This window comes from Ruditapes philippinarum, unplaced genomic scaffold, assembly GCF_026571515.1.
Source record: "Ruditapes philippinarum isolate M1 unplaced genomic scaffold, ASM2657151v2 ctg602_1_1_1_1, whole genome shotgun sequence".
Classification (NCBI taxonomy): domain Eukaryota; kingdom Metazoa; phylum Mollusca; class Bivalvia; order Venerida; family Veneridae; genus Ruditapes; species Ruditapes philippinarum.
Genome location: NW_026860197.1, coordinates 47,049 through 59,434, shown reverse-complemented (window position 1 = coordinate 59,434; position 12,386 = coordinate 47,049). Strand labels below are relative to the sequence as shown.

Genomic DNA, 12,386 nt, shown 5'->3' with positions numbered 1-12,386 from the left:
GTAAGTGGTAAAACTGTTTTCACTAAGGGTATGCAATTAGCATAATCAACTCTTGATTTATTAAAGAATGAATTCTTACTTAATTGTTGACAAGCTGCTGAACAAAACAAATAGTATCCATGTATTAAAATTATACCTTTATTAACATTTCAGAACAAATATTTTAACTATTTAAAAACCCTTCTCATACCTCCCCCACTCCCCCCTCCAAATTATGCCTGCTTCCAAATAAACACAAATTCAACAACTATAACAACTTATAAGTTTTATTGAAATATATAACAATAATAAAATAGTGAATCATACACAAGTTACACAAGAAAATGTTATAAAACGAACAGTAAAAATATGATACATTCATAATCTATCTGATCGAAAATGTTTTAACAGAAAAAAAATTGTGCCAAATAACAAAAAAAAAAATGTATCATATTTTTGCAGAAAAGAAATGTAGGATAAGTATCCTATGATATTTTGCTGTTATCAATGCTAAGCTTATAGTAAATCAAATTTAATGTCATTAATGAAATCTGAAAAGATTTTTATCAAAGAGATAAATTTTATGGTAAATTTTTTACTTATTATTATTATTAATTATAAATAGGATTGTTAATTGAACTATTCAAAGTAACAAATTAGATCAAATATATAAGAGTATTAATATCTTTACGTATTCATTCAAGTAACATATTTTTAAATTAATAAATATTCCAACAATGTATTACAAAATGACATTTAGCATTTAGTAACAGCATAAGAATCTACGTTTCAAGACATTACTTAATATCTTTTTATTTTAGATATACACATGTACAATTTATAGCCACTTTTTGTGTCTTTTTTTGTTTTTTGTTAGATTTTCTTAGTTTTTTTTTTTTTTTTTTTTTTTTTTTTATGTGAAACCATACAATGACAAAGACAAAATGGAACAAAAAGAATAGATATTAATATATTATTCTTTAATCATGTCAGTTTTGTACACAAAATAATGCAGGTAATACTAATTTATATGAAATGCAAACATAATTTGTTGCAAAACATATTTTTGCCCACCCCAGAGGATAGTGCTAAGTTATCTTCATATATATTTTAAGGGAGGGAACTGTAATATACTAAAACCATGACTGTCCATAACAGTTGACTCCCTTTTATTATAATTACTTGACAGTACAGAGCACATAATAATTATGTTTCTAACTACTTCCTCATTAATCGTCTTCTTAAGTAATTATAATAAAAGGGAGGCAACTGTAATGGGCAAGGTCATATGTTTGGTATATTACATTCAGTAAGTTCCAAAGTACAATATAATTGTAGCACAAATTTGACAATTTCATCAAAAAGTATGAAAGTGGAAGTCACCTTATTCAAAGATATCTAGACATGTTTATGTATACTGGTACGGAAAAAAAAAACATTTCTAGTACAAGATTTTAACCACCCTCAATATTGATGTGCATAAAGGGAAATAATTATGTAAAATGCTGATTGTACATGTATTCCATGCAATCTGCAAGAAGTTTCACCCACCCCCATCAATCACAAAGGCTGTAAAGGTGGCCATTTTATACAGGTTTCATTAAATAAGAGGGACATAAGGTATTAGGAACTTGATGCTCACTACTTTGATGTATAGGACTTATATTTCATGAATAGACAAATAACAATCATATAAACCCTCCCCACTTGCATCACAAAAGGGGAAATTTGTCATGGTTTTCACTGCACAAGCAAAAAAGGGAAGAAATTCTTTAATGGAAACACTTCTATGTATGATATAAAAAATACCGTATATCCTCGATTGTAAGGCACCCAGGCTTGTAAGTAGCCATTTCATGCTTACTACAAGGAATTTTTTCATTGGATACATCTTTCTCTAAATTTGCTTAATTTTTTGAATGGACTTGTCCAATTTTGACCTGTCCATTAGCAATTTTGGAAATATCCAAGATAGAAAAATGCAAGTTGATCAACTAGTACAAGTATAGAGCCTGGTCAGACTGCACAGATGTGTAGACTATAGTCTGGTCCTATACTGGTGGCAAATGTTATTTGCTTTCAGTTCAAGCAGGGTAAGTGGTAAAACTGCTTTCATCAGGGGTAAGTATTCAGAATAATCATCACAGATTTATTAAAGAATAAATTCTTACTTAATTCTTGACAAGCTGCTGAACAAAACAAATGGTATCCATGTATTAAAACTATATTTTTATAAACATTTCAGAACAAATATTTTAACTATTTAAAACCCTTCCCATACCTTCCCACCCCCCCCCCCCCGGCCCCCCTTATCTATGCCTGCTTCGGTTCCAAATAACCCCAAATTCAACAACTACTACTACTAACAAGCTTTATTCAACTCAGTTTATTAAAATATATAACAAAAAATAATAACATAGTTAATCATACACATGAAAATGTTTTAAACAAATAGTAAAAATATGATACATTCATAATCTATCTGATCGAAAATGTTTACAGTAGAGGAAAAACTGTGCCAAATAATAAACAAAACTGTATCATATTTTTGCAGAAAAGAATTATAGAAAATGTTCGATAAGTATCCTATGATATTTTGCGGTTATCAAAGCTAAGCTTATAGTAAATCAAATTTAATGTCATTAATGAAATCTGAAAAGATTTTTATCAAAGAGATAAATTATATGGTAAATTTTTTACTTATTATTATTATTAATTATAAATAGAATTGTTAATTGAATTATTCAAAGTAACAAATTAGATCAAATTTATTAGAGTATTAATATCCTTACGTATTCATTCAAGTTACATATTTTAAAATTAATATTCCAACAATGTATTTATAAAATGATATTTAGCATTAAATAACAGCATAAGAATCTACATATCAAGACATTACTTAATATCTCTCTTTTTTTTTTTAGATATTAATTTTATAGTCATTTTTAAGTTTTTTTTAGGGTTTTTTTTGTTTTGTTTTTTTTAAGTTTTTTTTAACGTTTTTTCCCTTAAATGAATGAAATCATTTAAAGGAAAACATAATTATTAAATGCACAATTAAGTATCACAGAAGCTTTCAGACCTTGAACACGTCACTCGAGATCAAACAAGTCCATTTTCACGAAACAATATTGAGAAAATGTTTGACTAGATCGGTTTTTTTATTATTAGCATTAAAGCAGCATGCCTCCAGATTCATGCTAATTTTCATGAAATTTTGAAAATGTATTTCAAAGTAAAATATTGTGAAGTGAACAAATAAAGTAATTTACACATTGCAAACGGCACTTACAATCCACGTAAATTACCAAAAAGAGGCCAAAATATACAAAAATACCTCTTACTGCGTTAGTAACGCAGTAAAATTATAGTGATTGATACTGCAAAATCAGTCATTAATCACACATAACATGTAAATAATTAATCAGATATTGAATCTTTTAACTTTTCTTAAGATATTAATACATTTGTCTAAAGATTGAATTTCTTAAAATATTTTGGCTCATCTGGAGGCGTGCAGCTTTAACATCTGACCTTAATATTTGGCACATTTCCAAGACCAAATCTACGAAAATACAAAGTCATTGACACTTTTTTGTAATCATATAATCATGCTTACTTTGCCTTGTACTTTGCAAATGTTATTAGATTGCATATATGTAGTAATTTTCATATACTGCAATGTACTTCTCCTCCTTAGCATGAATAGTGCAAGCTTACAATATTCATGTCAAGAAGACATTGATGTAGAAATTTTCTTCAAGTTTGAACTTGGATTTCTACTACTTGCTTATGATATCTTTATAAGCCTTAACATTACAATTTGAGTCTAATTGTCATTTTAAATATTTTTTCTTTTTTTGTATTTCCACTACATAAAGGGTTGTGACTGACATAAGTCAAATTACTGTCATTTGCACTCACTTGAAGACGATACGCTATTGCTAGTCACAGCGAAAAAAGCTTTAATATGTCCATTAATAACTTTTCTGCAAATTGGGCATTTGGAAAGTGCTGGTGCACATTGGGGACAGCTCACCATATGTCCGCATGGCAGAAATATTACATCTGCCTTCTTGTCTAAACATATCTTACACATCTGGTTTTCTTTCAACTTCTGATTTTCTTCTTTCAATGTTTCAAAATCCTCTGAAAATACAAGAAAAGAAATTCATTTAAATAACCATGTTGAACTTGAGAATAAATATAGTTATTCATTTAGTATTTATGATATGCATTTTCAATTTGTGAAAATAGTTTCATATTTGATAACAATAAGTATAACTGTACAGTTTTAACAAACAAAATCAATAATTATTTTTTTTATGAAAAACAGTACATGTATACCTGTTGCTAGGTAACATACAAGCAGCTAAAGGGAAGCAAGGCACAATATCAATTGTTGTGTTGTTATATATTTTCTGGTCCTTTGGGATCATTGAACCCAGCACTTTTCAGTGTTGAAAATTGAGTACTGCTCAAGCCAGTTGCTAGGGGGCATTAGGGATGTTGCAATTTTTTATTATCCCTCATGTGCAGATTCAATCAAACTATGTTTTGCAATTTTCATGTAATTTTGTTGTGATTTATGCTTCCTAGGGATCACATTTTTTTTTCAAACTGTTTTTACCTGCTGATTGTAATTCTTCTGACTCCAGTTGTTCCTCTACTGTAGGTACATGATTTCTAGAATCTACAACATTGTGCGAGTCTGACACAGTTAATGAGAGTTGATCAACTTCGTCCTCAAGATCCATCAAAATTTCACACAAATGTACAGCTTTAAAGTCTGAATTACCTGTAAAATAAAAAATGTAACAATAGTATTAATGGGCAAGAAAAATGAAAGAAATAAACAGTTTTCAACTATTATTATCATATCATATAATCGTATTGAATTTCTAGTCACAGTTTTTTCTTGATCCTGTAACGCAAATTTATTCATGGTTTTATATCATAAATCTGATGATGAAATGGAAATTTATCAATATTGTAAGTTTCAAAATCAATTATTTGTAAAGATATTACAGAATTTAACATTTCATATAAATAATGGGAGGTAATTAGATTTTTTTTCGATAAGGTATATTAAACTTCACTTAAATTTTGTTACATTCTTATAAGTCTTAATTACCAAGTAAATAAAGAAAGCACTTACCGTGCCGATCAATATAAGTATTAATGGCTTTCTGAACCATTTCTTCAGAGTAACCATTTTCAATACAACTTAAAGCAGCAACAGAGTCAAGATGGTTTGGGGCTGCACAAGCAGAATCCGTCTGAATAAAAATAAAGCGCATGTAGATTTGAAATAATTATTTAATTCACATTCCAGTAGCCTCAGTTTATGACTAACCTCATTTGAATTCATTCATTAAGTGCACTATCTATTAAATGGCTATTTTCAAGTTTTTATTCAAGAAAAATGGTACATCGGAATTTAAGGATTTTTATTTTTACATTTTGTCCAATGATCATAACATTTTTAACTAAATCTGTAACAATTGTTGCTCAAAGCTTGCTTCCATATCATTGCTCAAAGCTTGCTTCCATATCATAATGATCAAATTTCTCCAAAATGATACAATTTCAAAGACAATTTTTCAATGTCATTCACTGGCAATGTTCCAAGTTGTAAATAAGTTTTATATACCTGTGCTGGCAATGGTTCCTCTGGTTTTTCTCCACGCTGAAGTCTCTCAATATATGCCTGACCTTTAACTAACATGACATGTGGACATTTTGGATACCATTTTCCATGTTCCTCCATTGGTACATCATCCTGTTCCCAATTCCTCAGCCCACCACCACAGAAGTAACATCTTACACTATCACCAACTCCTGTTGACAAAAATTTTTTAAGTTAAAAATTGATAAAACATTCTGACAATAATTGGTAATGTTTTTCCAACAAATGAAATGTAATTGAAACACCATAAGATTCCCTTTCTACACTCATCTACATGTATATCTGGGACATTTTTTTGTCCTGGTGTACATGTATATTAATTGTAATAATCAATTCTTTTGATTTATTAAAACTTGTTTAAACTTGTCAATAACTCAATTCTATTATATTTCTATTTATATACTGAGTTTTTTTTTAACTAATTCTTCCCAAATCTATAATTAGTAGCCTTATGTTTCCGTCATGACATGTTTCTATTTATATCACGAGAGAGTAGACTTCCAGATTCCCCTTATGATCAATTTGTTTCAGATCACTCAGTACTGTAATCATAACTCAAAAGAATGTCCTATTACAACTCAGATATACCTATCCTATTTCCATTTTATTTTATACACCACACAGAACAGTACTGTAGTACAGTACAGTCTACATGTATTTCTTTTTTAATCTGAACCCCAAGTCAAGAGAACATTTATCTTCTATGTATTGTACACCGGTATATAATTGAAAATTATCACGTATCATAAAGATGTATACATTATAAATGCCAAAAATAATTCTCTTTTAAAGTTTCAAACTAGATCTATCATTATGTATTTCTTCTAAGTAAATTCACACTTATAATTACCTAATCACTTAATAATAATTATGTGAATACATGTACTGTAGTAGTGACCTTCTTACATCACTACAGTACTGTACTGTGTCTATTCTGTAGTGTAGGCCTACTGTAATATTCTTTAAATGCATGACTAATATCTTTAAAGTACTGACAACATTAGCACTAAAAAATATATATCAGTGATATATATTAAAATTTTGCTCAATTACCATTTCATTTATTAAGTTTATTCATTCAGTCAATTACAGACTTCTTTGACCTGGTCAGCAAAATCCCCCAATTTTTGTTTCCAAAAAATATGGAATTTCCATATCAAATTAAAATTAATCATTTTTTCAACTCACCTGTGTACACAAGCCCTGCTTCGACAAGATCATCTTTCTTTACTGGGATGTATTCTGGCCAAGACTCGAAAGATTCCATTCTCTTCGAGTAGACTGCATATTGCGGAAATTTCGGCTTTTCCACGTTTATTCCAAGAGCTATTGGTGGCGGTCTTGCAGATTTCTGCTGAGAAACGACGACATCGCTGCTGCTTTCCGACATGTCGGATTGAAATGTCTAGAAATAATGGTGAAGGCGAATGAGTATGTAATTCGATAACATTTGCAACGCAAAATATCTTACAAAACCAGTGACAACGCAACGCTAGGATTACTAAAAATAGCAGCTGAAAAACCCATCCGAACCTATATTTAGTAACAGTGTATTAATAGTACGCGGAAAATCCCAGCTATTATCAGAATTGGGAAATCCTGAAGTAAATACAGTTTATTGAATCTCGGTTTTCTTTAAATAAACATTTACCTCATAATAAAAATTTATATAATTATAAATTGTAAATAATATAACAAAAATATGGGAAAAAAGTGATCCCTCGGAAGCATTAATTAGACAACAAAATTACATGAAAATTGCAGACTCGATTAGAATTTTCAAAGTAAATCTCAATAATATTTATATTTATTATATACTTATAAATGAAATATTGAGAAATATTGATGAAATAAAATGCGTATTTTCATTTTCCGTATTTTCACTGTAAAAATTTATTTTTCACTGCAGTGAAACATATTTTCCGTATTTTCACTGGTGTCTTGCCGGACTACTTTCTTTTAAATTCTGCCAGTACAGGAAAATCTTTCAAATTTTAATATCAAAAAAGAGAAAAATGTATATAATAAACAGAAAATTCAAGTTTTTTCTATAAATACATGATTTATTTTCATCTTGTGGCATGAAAATTACCATATTTCACTCGTGGCTACCGCCACTCATGAAATATTTATTTTCATACCACTCAATGAAAATAAATCATGTATTTATAGAAAAAACTTGAATATCCTCTATGTACTGTAGGTGCTGATCTAGTCAAAATATATTGACGTGCCAAAGCCTAGATTCTGAGATATTTTCGTTCTGGGTCAGAATCTCGTAGAAGCAAGGTATTATTTTCCCAGATCGCGTAGTATATGTACATAGTGCTCATGACATTGATTTGTCAGTAACAAAAACGTTCAATTAGTATTTTCTAATTTTAATATACATGTATCGACATTAGCAACCAAAACATATTTAGGTCAAATCTAAACCGTGTAAGTTTCGAAACTAGATATTTTATTACAATCAATTTAACACACAATTAAAAAGAATAAGGTCGAAGCACCCGTGGGTGGGAGCGGTAGTTTGTACATACAACCGTGGGTAGGTATAATTAAAATACTCTAGGGGCCGTATTCAATAAACTTAAGATGATCTTATCCTTAAATATGACCTTATAAATAAGAAAATCTTAAGATGTATATTGAATACGGGCCCAGGCTGATTTTCATTGACCTATTAAGTAAATTTCACCTTACCTCTACCTTTTCTCGTCGAAGCAGGACTTGAAAAAATATCTTGAATTACAGTTTTATACCAAGTTCATTTGTAATGCTTATTTCATCTGTAATGCTTATTTCATCAAACATTTAAGTATTTATATAAATGGCTTATGCCACTTTACATATATCTAAAAATAGATGGGTTTTTCCATTATGATGTTGTGCTACTTGTATTACTCATCACCACTTAATTAACTTATTAGTTTCATGTATTTAACCATTTAACCTTCATTTCATATATATTTAGCGCATACGTAATACATTTCATGTAAAAGCGCCGCCTACATAGGTAACTTACTTGCATAAACAGCGAAACAACGATAAATTATATTACATCCGTGCTTGAAATGACCAAAAATTTAACAATATTAGCCAATTTATAATGTACACCAATAAAATAACTCCACTTTAAAACAATACATAGATCAACATTCATTATTCATGAAAAAAAACAAACAAAAAAAACACGTATACGAACTAAGTCTTTGCTATTTAAACGAAAATATATAGCTATACAAAATATTATAAATTCCCATCAAACAAAATAAATTGTAATCATAATCATAAAAATAGAATATTTAAGGTTTTTTTTATTTGTGCTATTAATACGGGATTTTTCAGTGAGTGGTACAAGGAAATAACTATTTACTAATTTTCTGTTTATAAAATGATAACGTTACTTTTTCTCTCTTTTTTTTTTTTTTTTTTTTGGCTTTGCGATTAGATCTGATAATGTCCGGCTAGACAACCGGAACATCTCTGCCATTATTCATGTTTAACGGAAAGGGCCGAGAAGATGCGATTGCAGTAAATGAAAATGTGTGGGAAAAAAAAGAAAAAGAAAACACATGTATGTAATTTATTGAGTAATTCATAAGTATATATAAAGTACTAATGTACTAGTAAATGGTATCATTAGCATTAAAAAAATGTACACCGTTTGCGGTCTTTGTTCGTGAAATGAATTTGAGGAAACAAAAAAAAAGATTGCAGGAATATACACAAGTAATGAAAAAAATATTTCTGTTCGTGATATTCTGGACTCGGTTTTGTTGAGACCATTCATGGAAAAGATGATACAAAATATCATTACTTATCCACGCCCCCTAGCGCATTGTTTGCTTAAGCGGAATTGAATATCATTAAATAATCATTGATGATTATGTCAATTTAAACATATGCATTTTAGTATCCAATATAGCCTATATATCTTAATTATATACATATGTACAATTTTTTTTCTCTCCTCTACTTGTAAACTCGTTTCAGTCCTGGAAACGTTTGCAGCATGACTCACATCTGTATGTGCGATCATTTACTGACACAAAGCCTGCGGAAATATGTCCGAGCATTTGGCATCTATCACATTCTACCTGAAAAAAACATAACTGAAATACTTTCAAACGAGTTAAAATAATTGATTATATATATATATATATATATATATATATATATATATATATATATATATATATATATATATATATATATATATATATATATATATATTATATATATATATATATATAGTGTGTGTGTGTGTGTGTGTGTGCATGTAAGTAAAAAGTTTTAAATTAATCTTAAATTTCAATAAGAAAAAAGAGAGAAAAAACATTTATAGGAAGTTTGTAAAGAGAAAACCACTTTTATGAATTTATCATATCTGATATCTTCTCGATTGCCAAGTTCATATCTTTATTGCATATCATTTTAATTTTTACTTAGCCGATTTTTGCGACGGACGCGCCCTCAGGCGCGTTCAGAGCTAAGTCATCTACCCATGGGATTTCGTTGGCTACACTCGCGCAATGTGTCCTAAACCAATTAACAGCCCAAGAAATAGTTCATGAATTTGATCCTTCAAAACTCCCATACTTTGTCTGGATATCTTAATGTCTTCCATATTTAGCCTTTTCAATTTCAAATTAAGTTATCCAAGTTAAAATATGAACGTATATTATTGATAAAAACGTTGTAGTCCCGTAGTATTATTGCGCAATATGCAAATTACTGCTGAAACGATTTACCGCTGTCGAAAAAGTAGGACAGCAAATTATACTACAATAAAGGTGTAACCTCTGAGTTCCAAGACATTATTAGTAGGAAATAAATATTTCTACATTATACAAAACATTATTATTAACAAATCAAAAGTTTTCCTGACTCAAGGATAACTCGCGCATTAATAAAAGAAGAACTATTTTCGTGACTCATACCGCGGGTTTAGCTGAATATTCAGCAGTGATTAATATATTAGATACAGTACAATGGCTAGTATAAATATCTATTTTTTGAAAATGCATGTAAGACACTTTACCGCCATGTAGTCTTTCATGGTAAGGAAGTTATAATATTCTACTTCCGATTCTTGTGGTTTGTTTACATATTTTACTAGGTCATGATATGAGTTAACCTTCGCTATTCTAAAAATAGATTCTGCTTCACCGGTTCTGATTTTTGGACAGGCGATTAGGAAGTACACATTAAACATGTAATTAATAAACCAGCGGATTACATGCAATACTTTAAGAAATTCTATACAATTGTAAGAAGCAAACAAGTTGAAAATGGAATTTAGTGTGAAGTTGAAAAGGACAACTAAACACTGTAGTGCTTAAGTGACATTTAAATTAAAATAAAAACGATGTGCTCTGGCCTCTACATCTTTACCTTGTAAATAAAAAAATCTAAGAAATACACTATTAATTGCTGATGATTTTAACCATTTTTTTTTAATGAGACATATCCAAGAGAAATAAAAATACAAATGACTTATATTTTATTGTCTGTATGCCCACTATGATATAACACGAAGCAATTCTAAATAGCATTCTCAAATGTATAATGTATTATGTTTGAAGTTTATTTGCCTGGATTTATTCTAGAAATATTTCGTTGATAGTTTTTTTTTCTATTTACATATCATTTCTTAGAATAAATCGATAAGGACACTGATTTACAAGTTTGACCAGAGTTTTTAGGCATAAATTTCATTCTGTATTTAAGTGCTTGAAAGTAGAAAATCTGAATTATATCAATTTGGGACACAAAATATATTGCTCTACAAATCTCGAACTTGTATGGAACAAATTTTCTCTGTTATATATTTTGTGTTTTGTTTTTGTTTTTTTTTTCTAAAAGAAGCCTTAATGTCTCTCCGGTTGCATGTCCGTCGCATTCAGTGCTGCAGCACTTTGATTATATCACAATTATGTTCACAAAAATGACGAAACACACATACTTCACAATCAAACGCTTGAGGTATGCTACCATTGACCAGAAATAACTACTAACAAATTTAATATAATATTCAAAGAATTGTGACAAACCTGGCCGACCGATTGCCCCCGACCCCTGGCTTGGTAAGATTGACCCTGCTGGCGGCTTACTGAATATAAAACCAATAAACCAAATGGTTAAGTATAATCAAGATTTCTTGAAGAATGATATTGTAGTATGTTTATTCCGCACATATTTCGCAAATACACGGCGATATATGTAGCTCTAATTAATAGCGTACTTATCTAGTTACACTTAACATTATCTAATAAATCACATGTCTTTGTCAAAACCGATTTAAAGATTTATGTCAGAATTCAAATTCATAATAATTTCTGTATAATTGTGACTTGAATGATTAGCAATTTATTAACTTAATTAAATTACCTGGGGAAGGGAATGCGATCGTGTTTTCTGACCGACTTCTATCAGTGCCTTCTCTATCATTGATGCCACCCACTCTTAATACCTTGGTCATCTCTGCAAGTGCAACAATTAAACAATAATGTCTTTTATATTTTGAATGATTTCTTTGGTAAAAAAATCTAGCTATTTTCACAGAACAGAATAGAAAGTTTATTTAGTGCTATGCATGTTACAGCATATAGACATTTTTAAAGAAATACGATAGTTTTACGATGTTTGTGTTAAGTGACAACGGTTTGTTCAAAATCAAAATGCAATTATAGGAATATTTGATTTGTCTCGACTT

General features: G+C 29.5%; 2 protein-coding genes across 7 annotated transcripts in view; both read right to left on the bottom strand.

The window, feature by feature from the left end:
• Positions 1–252: 252 nt before the first annotated feature.
• LOC132759205 (baculoviral IAP repeat-containing protein 2-like) lies at positions 253–7,145 on the bottom strand. The gene is made up of 5 exons (XM_060750936.1): positions 6,857–7,145; positions 5,633–5,820; positions 5,138–5,258; positions 4,610–4,777; positions 253–4,128 (listed from the first exon to the last, which is right to left on the bottom strand). Exons 1-5 carry the CDS (start codon positions 7,056–7,058, stop codon positions 3,890–3,892), a joined length of 918 nt encoding a protein of 305 aa, XP_060606919.1. The 5' UTR covers positions 7,059–7,145; the 3' UTR covers positions 253–3,889.
• The window catches only part of LOC132759204 (baculoviral IAP repeat-containing protein 7-B-like), a 25,563-nt gene continuing 20,113 nt past the window's right edge, over positions 6,937–12,386 (bottom strand). For all 6 annotated transcript variants that reach the window (XM_060750929.1, XM_060750934.1, XM_060750932.1 and 3 more), the window contains exons 9-12: positions 12,062–12,154; positions 11,725–11,783; positions 9,627–9,768; positions 6,937–7,073 (exon numbers count right to left, since the gene is read on the bottom strand). In XM_060750929.1, coding sequence (XP_060606912.1) covers positions 9,661–9,768; positions 11,725–11,783; positions 12,062–12,154 — 260 coding nt within the window. In that variant the 3' untranslated portion in view covers positions 6,937–7,073; positions 9,627–9,660. The remainder of the gene's footprint in view (positions 7,074–9,626; positions 9,769–11,724; positions 11,784–12,061; positions 12,155–12,386) is intronic.